Source organism: Aotus nancymaae, unplaced genomic scaffold, assembly GCF_030222135.1.
Source record: "Aotus nancymaae isolate 86718 unplaced genomic scaffold, 86718_ANA_hifiasm-v0.15.2.pri h1tg000072l, whole genome shotgun sequence".
Lineage (NCBI taxonomy): Eukaryota > Metazoa > Chordata > Mammalia > Primates > Aotidae > Aotus > Aotus nancymaae.
The window spans coordinates 10,992,863-11,008,977 of record NW_026988487.1 but is presented as its reverse complement, the minus strand read 5'-3'; the positions used below and the strand labels follow the sequence as shown (position 1 = coordinate 11,008,977).

At 38.4% G+C, this 16,115-nt stretch overlaps 1 protein-coding gene across 10 annotated transcripts in view; it reads right to left on the bottom strand.

Moving 5' to 3' along the window:
- The window catches only part of KIAA0753 (KIAA0753 ortholog), a 72,892-nt gene that overhangs the window by 44,185 nt on the left and 12,592 nt on the right, over window positions 1-16,115 (bottom strand). For 7 of the 10 annotated variants that reach the window (XM_021672773.2, XM_021672774.2, XM_021672775.2 and 4 more), the window contains exons 4-7: window positions 12,696-12,802; window positions 11,463-11,525; window positions 10,840-11,055; window positions 8,416-8,626 (exon numbers count right to left, since the gene is read on the bottom strand). In XM_021672773.2, coding sequence (XP_021528448.2) covers window positions 8,416-8,626; window positions 10,840-11,055; window positions 11,463-11,525; window positions 12,696-12,802 — 597 coding nt within the window. Of the gene's footprint in view, window positions 1-8,415; window positions 8,627-10,839; window positions 11,056-11,462; window positions 11,526-11,817; window positions 11,943-12,695; window positions 12,803-14,253; window positions 16,109-16,115 lie in introns of those variants that run through there. The other 3 variants (XM_064367592.1, XM_021672777.2, XM_021672779.2) reach the window with 3 other exon arrangements.

Genomic DNA, 16,115 nt, shown 5'->3' with positions numbered 1-16,115 from the left:
TTATTCCTGTCCTTCCTTCCCTTTTGCTATTACCCAAGGTCAGGCTTGCCATATCTTGTGACTAAAATAATAGTGTCTCCTAACTGATCCCCTGTTTATCTTCACACTGTCTCCTGGCTACCAAAATTTTTCTTCTCAAATGTAATACTTAGATGTCACTTATATACTCAAAACCTTCAACGGCTCCTAATTTGATAGAGAATAAAGTCTGAACTACATACAAGACATTCAACCTGCAATGGGAAAGGAAGCTGTCTTTATTTGAAGATGAGACAATATAGAAAATCAAAGAGACTCCACAGACAAACTATTATAGCTGAGAAGAGGGGTTAGCAAGGTTTCTGGACATAAGAAGATGAACACATAAAATCAGTATTATCTCCACATTATCAAAATAACTAATAGAAAATATAAGAGAAAAAAAATCTCATTAACATTGACAACAGAAACTATAAGGCATGTTAGAAGAAATCTAATGAAAGAAGCATAAGGCTTTTACATAAAAATGTAAAAGGTAAAGGACATGAAAGAAAATCTAAATACATTGTTTTCACAAATGAACAGACTGTAACGATGTCAGTTCTCCACCCCAAGTAATGCATAATTTCAAATGCATATGCAATTAAATCTCTAACAGATTTTTTTTCATGGATCTAAACAAGTTGATCCTAAAATTCATACAAAGTATAAAATCCCAATAGCCCAAATAATTTTGAAGAACACCAACAAAGTGGGGAGTGGGTGGAGGCAGGAATCTTACTCTTGCAAAGACAAAGTCTTAGTGAGAAAGCATCAAAGGCAGTGTGGGAGTGATGCAAACACAGGCAGAAATCAATGAAACATGATGGATGTGACAAAGGCAGCATGATAAATCATTAAGTATGAACCGGATTGTTCAAAAAACAGTGCTAAGATCACTAGTATCCATAGATTAAAAAAAAAACAGGATCCTTGTCTCACAATTGAACACTTAAATTCTAAATGGAATGAAGACCTAAATGTGGAAAGAAAACCCTAAAGCTTTAATTAGAAAATACAGGAGACTATCAGTATGACACAGGGGCAGAAGAGACTTTCTTAAGCTCAAATATAATACTGACATATTTGAACTTAATTGGGCTAAACTACAACTTCCATCTGACAAAAAGACATCCTTAAAGTCCATAGACAAGCCAAAGTATGGAAGTAGATCTCTATAATGCATATAATCAACATAGGATGAGTATCTAGACTATATAAAGAACACCTACAAAACTATAAGACAAATAAACAATCCAATGGAGAAACAGGCAAAGGAAAGAAACTGGCAATTCAGACAGAAAATCTGAATTGTCAATAAAAATATGAAAAGATGATTGAATTCACCTAAAATAAAAAATATTCAAACAATGACATATCATTTTAAATCCATCAAAAGATGTGGAAAAACAAGTACTCTCACAGACTACGTGGCAGTAAATTCCCCAGCTGCTTTGGAAAGCAACCTGATGGCTCTAGTACAGTTGAAGATCTACATACACTGCAACCAAGCAATTTCAATCCTGGGTATATACTAAGCCTAGAGGAACTCTCTTATGTGCACAGAGGAATGAACATTCACTTCATTATTGTTTATAAAAGCCAAAAAACTGGGAACAACCAAAATGTCCATCAATAAGAGCTGAAAAATAAACTATGGTATATTCATATAAGGGAAACCTATACAGCAGTAAAATCAATAAATGAGAATTCATGTGTCAACATGAGAAAATCTTACAAACGTAAGTGGGGGGTAAGCAAACTGCAAAATGATGCATATCATAAGATATTTACATAAAACAACACTATACATGGTTTATGGACAGACATACAAGCAGTACAAATATAAAAACAACGGGTCTAGAATATAATAACAATAGTAACTTCTAGTGAGGGAAAAAAGAGAATGGAATGAGGAGAAAAATACAAAAGGGACCTCAACTGTACTGTCATCCCATTTCACTTTCCCCAGTTTCAGTTATCCTTCAGCAGCTCTGGGTCCAAAAATATTCAATGGGAAATTCCAGAAATAAACAATTCATAAGTTTCATTCTTTTTTACTTTTTTTTTTTTTTTTTTGAGACAGAGTCTCACTCTGTTGCCCAGGCTGTGCAGTGGCATGATCTTGGCTCACTGCAACCTCTGCCTCCTGGATTCGAGAAATTCTCCTGTCTCAGCCTCCCAAGTAGCTGGGACTATAGGTATGTGCCAACACACCTGGCTAATTTTTGTATTTTTAGTAAAGATGGGGTTTCACTATGTTGGCCAGGCTGGTCTCAAACTCCTGATGGCAAGTGATCCACCCACCTCAGCCTCCCAAAGTGCTGGAATTATAGGTGTGTACCACCACGCCTGGCTAATTTTTGTATTTTTAGTAGAGATGGGGTTTCACCAAGTTGGTCAGGCTGGTCTCGAACTCCTGACTTCATGATCTGCCCACCTCGGCCTCCCAAAGTGCTGGGATTACACGTGTGAGCCACCATACCCAGCCCATAATTTTTAAACTGTGTATCCATGCTGTTGACACTCTCTGCCTGCTAGTCACCTAGTAGCTGTCTCGGTGATCAGATCAACTGTCCCGTATTGCAGTGCTTGTGTTCTAGTAACCCTTATTTGACCTCATAATGGCCCCAAAGAGCAACTATGGTGATGCTGGCAATTCAGATATGCTGAAGAAGCTGGAAAATGTGCCCTTTAAGTGAAAAAGTAAAAGTTCTCCACTTAATAAGGAAAGAGAAAAAATCATATGATGATATTACTAAGTCTAGTAAGACTGAATCTTCTACTCATGAAATTGTGAAGAAGGAAAAAGAAATTCAAAGCTAGTTTTGTTGTTACATCTCCAGCTGAAAAATTATGGCCACAGTGTGTGATAAATGCTTAGTTAGGATGGAAAAGGAATTAAACTCATGGCTGGAAGACATGAACAGAAATGTGTTCCAAATGACGGCAAATGAGTTAGGCACTATCTTCAGTGTTAGGTATACACTGGGAGCTTTGAAACGTATCCCCTGTGGATATGAGGGACTACAGGTTGAGCATCCCAAATCCCAAAAATCCAAAATCCAAAATGCTCCAAAATTGGAAACTTTGAGCGCCAACAAAATGCTCCCAGGAAATGTTCATTGGAGCCTTTTGGATTTCAAATTTTTGGATTTGGGATGCTCAATCGGTAGGTGTAATGTAAATATTCCAAAATCCAGAAAAAGTTTAAACCCAAAGCACTTCTGATTCCAAGGATTTTAGACAAGGGATACTACTCAACCTGTGCTGTATTTTATTTCTTAAAAAAAAAAAAAAAAATCTGAAGTAAATAAGGCAAAAATGTTAAAATTTATTAAATCTAAGTAGTGGATATACAATATTATTCTTTTTATTCCTTTCTGTATATTTTAAATATTTCTAATCAAAGGAAAACTACATTTGGACTACTTTAATAGTCAAGGGTCAGATTTCCTGGCACTACATCCTCTTTAATTAGGTACTTTTCAAAGCTATAGAAGTTACACAGCAAGGAAATATAAATCAGAAGAGAAGAATGGTAAAACTAAATCCTTGGTCTGTAATTTATTTAATTCCCAAGCTTATATATATCCAAGCAACTCTGACTGTAGGTCCTGATACCTTTCCAGTTATGATTTGCATACTGTAGGTCCTGCCCTTCCAGTTATGATTTGCATAGATCAGCATGTAAATGCAGCATAAGTTTCAGGAGTGAGTTTGAGGACACTACTGATAGTGGGAATGAAGCCACCATCCTCATAGCTGACAAGTTACACTAATGCAATCAACCACTGCAAGAACAGTTCAGAAGCTACAAAGAAACTGTACCAGCCAACTATTATGTAAATCACAGGACAGCTGATCAAATCAGGCTCAAGCATATATCCCAAATGAAGAGTGCATACGGAGGGTTTTCCCTAGGGTAAAGTGATTTCCTAGGGTATTTTCTCAGGGGTGGGTGGGGAAGAGGAGACCTCAGGAAATCAGAATGGAAAAACTCGGTAGAGCGATACCTAAAACAGAAACAGGAAAATGTAACCTGAAATCCAGATCATAAGGACAAGAAAAAAATAACAAATATAAAATAAGACTAAGAAGGTTACCACAATCTTAGGTGTTTTACTCAAGGTCCCAAGGAGTGGCAAAGCCAAGTCTTCTGACTTTCTGTCCCAGGCGAGACCCATTCATTCTGCCCTGTCAGGGACTATAGAGCTGTTCCCCATAAATACATTTCCCAGAGAGCTGAAGTTTACTTCTCTATGACCTCAAAAAACTCCTTTTAAAACAGCCACCAAATATTTGTTTGCTTAGTTAGAATATGCCTAACATAATCTAGCCTTTTCTTAACAACTTGGCCCTATTATTAAGAACTAAAAATGCCACCTTACATTTTCACAGCATTTAGCAATTAGATAATTTACCACTTAAAACAACTAAGTCAGTCACAAAACACAAAGACTATCCTTCCCATTTTATAAATGAAAAAATTAACATTCAGGCCAGGTGCGGTGGCTCACACTCATGATCCCAGCACTTCGGAAGGCTGAGGCAGGTAGATCACCTGAGGTCAGGAGTTCAAGACCAGCCTAGCCAACATGGTAAAATCCCATCTCTACTAGAAATACAAAAAATCTGCTGGGCAGGGTGGCACATGCCTGTAATCCCAGCTACCTGGGAGGCTGAGGCAGAAGAACTGCTTGAACCTAGGAGGTGGAGGTTGCTGTTGAGCCAAGATCATGCCACTGCACTCCAGCCTGGGCGACAGAGCAAGACTCCGTCTAAAAAAAAAAAAATAAGATTCAGACAGATTAAGTCAACCCAGATTTACAAACTGGCAGAGCTGTGACTGGAATCTAGGTCTTCTTGGTCCAAGTTTTCTCCTTCTGCCTCCCAGCCTTCTTACATTTGTTCCTGTAACAAGTTTTAGGTCAGCAGGTTTTCCAACTTCTCTCTGAAACTGGTCTCTATTTTTCACTAGTCAGCTGATGGGCACCTCAAATCTTCTAACTCATTTAGCAAATACTTCTCTGTGTGAAGGCCTGGAATGTTCTCTCCATTTCCTCCAGTCTATCAAAATGAGCTCCCTAGCACCCAGGATTCAAGTTACTGTGATTTGCTGCTCAGAAATCTTTTCTTACTCAATTACACTTCTTCACAGGTCTTTCAACAAGCACTTAGGTGCCTAACTATATGGCAGATGCTGGGCTTGGCATAGAGAATATAAGGGCAAATAAATCTGACACCCACCCTCAAGGGAAAGGCTGGCAAATGCAGCCTTCCTAATTAGAAGGAAGATACTATATTAGTTCTACCTGCCTACCAATGAAGGAAAGAGAACATCCCATTAAAGTGAGTAAATATCTAATGGAAATGAATTAATTGGATTTTTATTGTAATACAATAAAAAACATATATCTGGTCTCTAGCCCAGTTTCTGGAACAGAGCTCCTAAAACTACTCTAATTTCCTGAGCATTAGGGGTGCTAGGTTCATCTTTTTTCCTAATATTTGGTCTTTAACCCCACTGCCTGATACAGAGCTCTCATCTCTTGGAATTTCCTGGCTAAGGAAACTTTTTTTTTTCCTCTAATGAGGTGACTCTTGGAGGACTTCTGGATGGGAGCTGGTCACCAGAAAGAACATGCAATGATTAGAAGCTTGGAACTGCCAATTCCATCCTCCATCCTCCAGGAAGCGGAGAGGGGCTGGAGATTGAGTTAATAATCGATCATGCCTATGTCATGAAGCCTCTGTAAAAATCCCTGAACTACAGGGTTTGAAGAGCTCCTGGGATGGTAAACATGTGGAGGTCCCTGGAGGGGAGCTTCCCTAAAGAGGGCATGGAAGCTCCATGCCCCTTTCACATGTTATACTTTGTCCTATGCACCTCTTCCATCTGTGTCCTCTATAAATAACCTTTCTGATAAATGGGTAAACATAAGTAAAGTGTTTCTCTAAGTTCTATGAGCCATCCCAGAAAACCCCAGGAGTGGGTCAAGGGAATCCCAATTTTATAGCCTGTTGATCAGAAGTATAGGTCACAACCTGAAACTTGGGATTGGTGCCTGAAGTTGGGGTGTCTTGTGGGACTGAACCTTAACCAATGGTATCTGACTCTAATTCCAGGTAGATGGTGTCAGAATTGAGTTGAATTACAGGATACCCAGTTGGTGTCCCCTGGATAATTGTTTGGTGTGGCAAAAAACACCCACACATTTGGTGTCAGAGTTGAAGTACTGAGTCTTAAGTAAGTAGGAAAACAGTCCTGTCTCTTACAGTTAACGCTTGTGATAGAAGTGGCACACTAAACTATTAAGGTTCCACAGAACAGTGGCAGATTGAGAAATAAAGCAGCTGAATTCTGGACTGATAGATATATAACTTTCAAATCAGTGAGGAAAAAATGAAATAAAATCTTGGATTAATGTAGTAAATTACAACAAAGAAAAAAACTTTGGCAAATGAAAATCAAAATAAGGTAGAACAAAGTTCAAATATGTCATTAATCTCATTAAATATAAGTAGATTAAATATAGAACTCTAAAACAGTTAAAAACACCAGTAACAGGCCAGGCAAGGAGGTTGATGCATATAATCCCAACACTTTGGGAGGTCAAAGCAGGTAGATCACTCGAGGTCAGGAGTTCAAGACCAGCCTGGCCAAGATGGTGAAACCCTATCTCTACAAAAATACAAAAATTAGCCAGGTGTGGTGGCACATGCCTGTAATCCCAGCTACTCAGGAGGCTGATGCAGGAGGACCACTTGAACCTGGGAGGCAGAGGATGCAGTGAGCCAAGATCGTACCACTGCACTCCAGCCTGGGCAACAGAGCAAGACTCTGTTTAAAAAAAAAAAAAAAAAAAAAAATCAGAATAATCTGGGGAAGATGAAGAAGATAAAGATTGAAAGGGGTGACTCAAAGGGGAATTTCTTAGGTGCTGGTAATGTTCTATTCCTTGACTTGGATGTTAGTTATACAGATGTTTTTGTTTTCTGGTAATTAATTGAGCTATAAATCTATATTTTGTGTACTTTTCTATCTGTATGTTCTACTCTTTTTTTTTAAATCAAGGGCCCACTCTGTCACCCAGGCTGGAGTGCAGTGGTGCAATTTCAACTCACTGCAACCTCCACCTCCTAGGCTCAAGTAATCCTCCTGCCTCAGCCTTCCAAGTAGCTGGGATCACAGATGTGAGCCACCACTCCTGTCTGTTTTTGCACTTTTTGTAGAGACAGGGTCTACTTATGTTGCCCAGGCTGGTCTCAAACTCCTGGGCTCAAGCAATCCACCTGTCTTGGCCTCTCTAAGTGCTAGGTGTGAGCCATGGCACCCAGCTTGTATGTTCTACTTTAATTTAAAAAAAAAAAAAAAACAGTTTACTGGATTTGTCCATATTTATTTATAGGTAATCTCATCTGGCTAGAGAAATATAAGAGTTAAGTAACCAAGCCTCATATTTCATCAAATCTAAAACATTAATTATAAGACACATCAGTAGTTTATACATCAACAGGAATTTTAAAATGTTTAAAATGTTTACAGTGTTAAAATGTTACAATTAACTACAAGTTATCATCAACTAATAATGATTTCAGAAGCATTCAAATGTGTACCTCAGACCAACAAAATGCAGTATCATAACATATACATCCATAAGCAAAATACTTAGAACCCAGCAAGGAGATGGATAAAGAATATGAACAGGCAAATTACAGAAGAGGAGATAACATGGCTAAGGAGCATGTGAAGGAAACAATAATCCTCACCAGGAATCAGGAAATGCAATATGAAACAAGAAGATGCCACTGTCCACTGAGACTGGAAACTTTTTAAAACTTTATTATATAATGTACTTGGTGAAGATGTGGGGAAATATACACTGATGTCACTGCTAGACAAAACATAAATGTTGCCCACTTTAAAGGGGCAAGTTGGCAGTATCTCTTTAAATGTGTATACTGTATCACCTAACAATTCTGCTTTTTGGAATAACAAAAGATTATTTAACTATCTGAGAAAAAAAAAATATATATATATATATATCGAATGCATGTGTCTTTTCTCTGTGTGTGTTACACACATCAATCATTAAAATAAAATAAACTTTTTTTTTAAAGTAGGGTTCTAGCTTCCAGCTCTAAGGGAATTTGCCTTGGGTAGCCCAAACACTACAATGTAGCAAAAGGAAATGTTACTCTCAACCTTCCTCTCTATATAGAATATTCCAGCCTCTAACCTAAGGAAGCATCTTGGTTGCTATTTACTGATCCTAAAGTTCATCTGTTGTGGGCTAGGTCCTAAATCCTGACTTTCCCGAGTGCAGTAACTGTTATAGCCCAGATAATTTTAATGAATAAAATATCCTGCAATAAAAACTTTAAGAGACATACCAGCAAGAAGCTTCTTTGCCACGGGAGGGTGACTTGTTTCCTGTGGAAATGTGTCCTTTGCTGTGAAGGGTCTCCTCTCACCCCTTGGTGATGTACTTGGCCATCTCTCTAAGGTCTTTTGGCTACCAATAGGAAATCTGCTCCGAATTTCACTGAAACATTTTTTCACCTTTTTTGGTGATAGTTTCTTTTCCAGGAGAGATTCCAAAGCCTGCCATGAAACAGTCAATTATTTTTAGTTTATCTCACAAAAGTATACTTTTAATCACAAAACTGAAAGTAAGGACTCCAGAGAAATGTGTTATTAAATGGCTATCTCTGACAGTTAACAAAATCTTAACTTAAAAATGTCATTATTTAGGATATCTAATTAATTAGTAACAACAATTTCTGTGAGTTCTTTCAGATGTGTAGCTCACCAAAGCCAACAGCAAAGAGATAATGAATATGACTACTTTTAAAGGCCTCCAAATCTTAAAGGATCATCATTTCAGAAATTATATTCTTCAGAATATTATCCTATCTGCTTCAAAAGCAATTTAATCATCAACAAAAATCTCATAAACTCAAACAGTCTTTGAAGTGGGCAAACATCCTATATTTAACATACATTTTCATGAACTAAAGGACACTTAGTAGGTCCAGTGGCTTTGGTCACTTGTCCAACACAACAAGGGTAGAAGATCTGTGTCTCATCTTCCTAAAAAAGGCATTTTCTCTAATTAAGTTCCCACCCATTCATTACCGGGAAGTCAGGGCCCAGTCTCCACCTGGTCAATACAGATTAAGGACAACTGCACACAGTCAGGAAGATTTAGTTCAGAGAATAGTAACATAGTAAGAAAATGCGCTGTGAAATGGTGTAGGGCCACAACAGGAAAGATAACACATGTCTTGCATTTTGAAAAGTAGGGGAGATAAACATTCTGTTTAAGAAACATGTTGGGCTAGGCACAGTGGTTCACATCTACAATCCCAGCACTTTGGGTGGCCGAGGCAGGTGGATCACAAGGTCAGGAGTTCAAGACCAGCCAGGCCAATATGGTGAAACCCCATCTCTACTAAAAATATAAAAATTAGCCAGGTGTGGTGGCAGGCACCTGTAATCCCAGCTACTTGGGAGGCTGAAGCAGGAGAATCACTTGAACTTGGGAGGCGGAGCTTACAGTGAGCTGAGATTGCACCACTGCACCCCAGTGTGGGTGACAGAGTGAGACTCCATCTCAAAAAAAAAAAAAAAGAAAGAAACATGATGTTAGAGGTACTCTTACTCAAGTTCAAAATGTGGGAGAGGGCCTAGACAGTCTCTTCAGATCCCTTCTAGGATTACGAAGATGTATACTCTAAATGAAGTTATTTCAGCCCATAAATGCTTCTTATGGATAAGTTAAAAAAGCATCACATGACTAGATATGCTGTCTAAAATTCTGAGGTCTGCATTTGACAACAGCATTCCTCACAGTGAGTTCTATACATACGAATGTAACCAATGAAAATCACAAACACATTTTGCTTGATAATGAACCTGTGAAGGCAGAAGGGGCCTTAAAGACCGCCAAGAGCTAGTTAATGGTGGCAGAACTGGAGTGTCATTAATCTAGAATTCTTCTACAGCTAACAGCTTACTATGCCACACTAACATAAAGATCACCTTTCTATTTGTGGATGAAAATGTATGGCGTAGGGGAACTAATACTAGCATGGGAGTCAGAAGATAGAATTTGATCTCTAGCTCCCAAGAAAAAACTGTCATCTCTCCAACTTTTGCTTTTTCTAAAAAAATCCTAACCTGTACAACAGTAGTAAAACCAATTGCAAAGCATACTGCCACAGAAAAGTTCAAACGGCATAATTATTCGGTAACACCATGCAAACTTCGGAGAACTATAAAATTAATAGCATATTGCTATTGTTGTCTTTGTCACCAATGAAAACTAAGGATATTATCGATTCCTGTCTAATACACGCCAGCTGAGATTTCTAGAAGTCTCTAGCTATATCACAAGATTTGAGGCTCTGATTCCACATACTGTATCTTTCAGTGTTTCTTCTTTTCTAAAATCCATCTAAATTAAACACTGATATTCTAATTTAAGAATGTTTTACTGGTTTCCTTTTCTATATTTTTTTCTTAAATGGCATGGGCCAGGGAATGGAACATTCTGTTTAGTTAATGAACCTGGTTTAAAGTTGTTATATGTTTTATACTCAAGTCACCAATATTCAAAGTAGTGAAATACGATAATATAGGCTAGACCGTAAAAATAACAAGATAAAAATGAAGTGATCCTTGGGCCCTCTGCAAAGCTTTAATTCACTAGGTAGCAGCTTTGTCTTGTATTCTCCATATATCCTAATGAAACTAGGTAATAGTAAGCATTACTTGCAATACACCCCTAACAAAAACTGTAATCAATTCCATACCTCAATTTGTTGCAGAATGTCTATAACCACATCAGGAACAGAAGGGTCCGCATCCAGCTTGGCAGAACAAAGTGAAAGCTGGCGAATAAGGCTGCCCAGTTCCCTGTACCGAGCAGGAAGGGGGTGCTCCCCTCGGTCAGTAAACTGAGTGACGAACATGTGCAAGGCCCGAATGGCTCCTCGATGGGCAGCTGCCAGCCTAGACATTGCCCATGACTGGTAACAAACAAGATGGAGAAGTTATTTCCACACTCAGAACTTCCTAACATTCACCCAGCTTCTAACAATATTTATAGCCTATCTTCTTTCTGTATAAAGTGCTTTCTATAGTGAAAACTTTTTCATAGTAAAGGGAGTGGTAAAGTTTAAAGTTTTCTAGTGACGGTGTTTTCCCTACGACTCCCAATTTCTTATATCAGCAGCAACAACAAAAATCTATTTTTTAGAACCTGTTCCTTGGAAGGCAACCATATTCAGAATATTTAAGGTGCTCACTCTCTCACTAACAGGTTTCTATAAGTACTGAAAATAACATTAGTGCAGAGGGCCCTATACAATAGTAAGAAAACATTGGGAAATGTAATTTTTAAATAAGAATTGATCATAATTTAATTGCAGCATACCTTCTTAGTGTGTTTAATTTTATGTGGACTCAATTTATCCAACTCTTCCTGGATTTCTTTTACCTGTTTTGTAAAAAGGGGAAAGAAGAAACTTCATACCTTTCCACTGATCTTTTTTGTAGAAAAGGATACACTGATATATCTTGTCTTGTCCAAACATAACCATTATTAATTCAAGTCACTTGAAAATGAAAAAAGGCACCCAAAATACCGTTACTAGTTTTCAGCTCAAGATGGTGACTAGGCAGTGTTCACCTTCCATCCCTTGGTCCCCAGTAGAATAGGAATTTATCATGAAGGAGTGAAGGTGGAGGTGACTCTAGAAATGGAGGCGGGCCGGATCATGAAGTCTTACATGCCATGCTGAAGAGTTTAGCTTTCATCCTCTAAGTTACAGAGAGCCACTAAAGTCTTTTCAGCAGAGGTCTGACAAGAATCATGTTTTAGAGCAATCTCTACAGCAGCAGTGTAGAATAAGAACTGAAATAGAACCCAAAAGAATACAGTGCAAAATCTAACTCAGACATTTTCTTTTAAATGAAAAGTACAGTTTTTGGTTCAAGCAGTAAGGCTACCAAGTGACTTCAGTGACCAGAAATGAATAAAAGGCTTGCCAATGTATAAGGCATTAAAATCAAAGCAAACACTTCTTTAAAATCCATCACAATGTAAAGAATATAAATGTCTGTGGATCAGCCACTAAAGATGTCCCGCAAGACAGTTAAAGTGGTCTTTACTCTTTGCTGTAAAGAATAATCAAATTAATAAAGGATAATCAAATTATTTACTATCTACAAGCTTCTAATATTACAAACATGAAATACATGGGAAACTAACAAGGTCTCTTTCCTCTAACACTAGGGTCCATAGCTGGGACCAAGGGTTCAGGGTAACTGATCCACCTGACTTCCTATACAAAAATATGTGCTATAAAATGTATAAGCATCTTGGGGATGGGGAGGAGTGGCTTTTAATAGATTGTCAAAGGTCTATGACCTCAAAAAATCAAGAACCTCTGTTTAAGAAGTTTGGCCACACACACACACAACGGCAGATTACAACAAGAATGAGAATTATTTGACCATGTGTTCAGGAAATTGAGCCTCACAAATCTGTCAGAACTCCTATGGGATACTCTAGCACTAAACTGTCTGAGACAAAAGGAAAACTGAAACTCTCTAAGGAAGCAGTACACAAGGCTAACTGCACTACTTCTCCCTGAACTTTTCACACCTGCTGCTGGAGGACGTAGAGCATTCGGGCAGAGCGAACAGCTTGCTCCTGTCTCCTGATACGGACTCGACGTTCTTCATCTGGATCCAAAGCTTCTTCTAGTCTATCTGAAAATATTAATAGTTTTCCCCAAAAGTGGATTATAAACCTTATAATAAAGCTTATAGAAGTTGATTACTTACAAAAATAATAAAGTTGAAGATCTCTGGTTTTATTAAGAAAAAAATGAGGCTATCATAACAGAAAATTTCATTTTTCATCAGCCAAGAAACCAGCAGTAAGTGGACCTGTGCACTGACTGAGAGATGGAAGAGACATGAAGACATTTATGCCATCAAGCTCCCCTCCAGCCAGAATTCCCACTGGACTGCGATTTCACTGTGAGGCATCTCTTACTATTTTAGAATTCCTTATATTGAGCCAGAATCTGTTATTCTTGCTATTTTTTCAAAAACTCCTTATTGGCCTATTTTTATGTTTAGCAAGATTAGTTTTACAATGTAAAGAAGGTATTAATAAACGCCTGTTTATCAGCCACTCGATATGTCCTGAAAGACACTTAACACGCTCTTTACTCTTTGCTGTTTAACAGAGAATAATCAAATTGTTGAATTCAAAAGAGAAATCCTGGCCAGGCATGGTGGCTCATACCTATAATCCCAGCATTTTGGGAGGCCGAGACAGGCAGATCTCCTGAGGTCAGGAGTTTGAAACCAGCCCAGCCAACATAGTGAAACCCTGTCTCCACTAAAAATACAAAAATTAGCCAGGCGTGCTGGTATGCACCTGTAATCCCAGCTACTCGTGAGGCTGAGGAAGGAGAACTGCTTGAACCCAGGAGGCAGAGGTTGCAGTGAGCTGAGATCGTGTCACTACACTCCAGCCTGGGCGACCAAGTGAAACTGACTTTGTCTAAAAAAAAAAAAAGAGAGAGATTAAGATAGCATCTTATCTTAATCTTTTTTTTTTCTTTTTCTTTCTGAGGCAGAGTCTCACACTGTCACCAGTCTCATACTGCAACCTCCACCTCCCGGGTCAAGTGATTCTCATGCCCCATCCTCCTGAGTAGCTTGGACTACAGGTCCACACTGCCACTCCCAGCTAATTTTTGTATTTTTAGTAGAGACAGGGTTTCACCATGTTGGCCAGGCTCATCTCAAACTCCTGGCCTCAAGTGATCTGCCCACCTCAGTCTCCCAAAGTGCTGGGATTACATGCCCAGCCTTAATCTTGAATTCAAAAGACAAATCCTTTTTCTAACATATTAAGATAGCAAGTCTCAAAATTATTTGAGTGTCTAGAGTCTTCATGTATTTCTCAGGAAGCATCCCCTTGTACACACTGGTGCTCTACATCTTCAAAAGATTGGTTCAAAGAAACTTTCTGGAAAATTGCCTGAAGGAGATACAATTTTTCTATTCCTTCCAGGATGTGGTTTTCAAATACACTTACACAAACAAATTCTTATACAAAACTTCAATATATTCCAATTGTCAAAGAAAAGACAATCTTTAATTAGTAAAAGTATATTTTATAAGTTCAAATTTTTAATACTTACTCTTTAAAACATCAAACAGGCTGACAAAGTGAGACCTCCGTCTCAAAAAAATAAAAATAAAATAAAAAAGAATGATATGGGAGTTAAAAAAGAAACATCAAACAATGCAAAGAGTGTAAGGCTGTTTGGAAGAAAGCAGAAATCTGCAGTCAGGAGCTGTACATACAGATGCAGTCTTATGAGAGCCTATATGTCTAACAGTTTTCATCTCTTGTTTGGGCTGCATGGTAGGGAGAAAATCTGGATTCCTATACTTATATGAACAGGAATGGGACAGGCTTAGGTGGCGGGTTTTGAAGGCTCATTGCAGACGACTCTGATGCAGCACTTGCATCAGTCTACAAAGCAGCATTTGGGAAGTACAAATGGGTGCTTCGGGGTTACTTGAAAGAGGATTTGCAGCAAGGGGCTATCACAAACTATTATTAGTCCATGAAAGGTAAGGACAGAAATTTAAACTATACATTTATGTGTTTCCATACCAGTTTGCCACTACTGTGACATTTTTATTATAGTTCACAAAGTATTGACTTGTGACAGATTGAAAATCTTTGTAAATAAAATAAACCAACCCAGTCCTTCCTCATGGAGACTTTGAAAGCTCTATTCTAACAGTTCCCCCGTATTAGGCCAGATCACCAGAGCAGTGGACTTCGTGGCTTCATTCCCCTGGTAGCAGGGCTTCTATTCAAAGTGTGTAGGGAGTCATGCCACAGGCTGACACTAAGGAGTGTCAGGAGAAACAAACCACAACATTTCTGTTACTTTTATACTGGAACATTTTTGAATTGTTCATGATATTATATAACATACTCTTTAAGAAGACCCACAGGAGAAATTTCTTTCTGGCCTTAATATGTGGAATAATTGTTTTCCTTACACAATAGCTTTTTTCTGTCATAGACTTTGTAAATTCTCCAGGTGATTGAAGTTCCCTCTTTAGCTGGCTTCTAGAAGCTCAGAAGCAAATTTGTGACTCATCCCTAGTAAATGTTTTTCCTTTCCTTATTTTTTCCTCTGCCACAATATCCTCATGTACATTTTTGTTTTATCTTGTTCAATCACAGGTATTTCTTAAGGTACCTTAAATTCTTTACATAAGATGCACATATGTACATATGCATATATTAAATTGAAAATGCAAAAAATAATTCTAGGCTGTGTAGTATCCTAGTGCAACAGTTTCTTTTGATGCTCAACTCTGTACCCCTTGCTGTCTGAAAGCTGGGCTTGATTTCCTACTTGTTAGTACAGTAACCCCAAATTCTCCATGTGGAACCAGTCTTCTCCTCAGCAGGGAAATGTAAGGGCCCTGAGAACACTGCAGAACTGTAGAAAACCATATATGATGATTATACTCCTTCCTTTCTACCCTGTGGTCAAACATTTTACACATATACTCACAACTTCCCTTGTCATTGGTGTGTACTTACCTAAATATTGCCCAAGGAAGAATGGGTTTTATCTATAACATACAGACATTATGCTTTTTTGTGAGCAAATTAAAAAAATAATTTTCCCAGAAGAGGGAAAACATGATAGGATAATTTGCACTCAGGAGCCAGAAGACCTAAGGTTCAGACAACATTAATGCCACCTCCTAGGCTGGGCCCTCAGGCAGTGCACATTCCAAGGGCAGCCACAGTAAGGAAGTTCCTTCATGTCCCTCTGCTGGAAAGAGGAGCTGGGGCAAGATATGGGTCAAACTCCAAGCCTGTCTTGTCCTGAGTGCTCACACTCCAGTGAACCAACACACAAAGGAAGGAATGAAATTGCTGTAGGGGCTAGGAGTCCTGAAGGAATGCATTTAAACTATCCCACACTCACAAGCCTTAGGTCGAAGTAAAGAATCAAATTTTTCT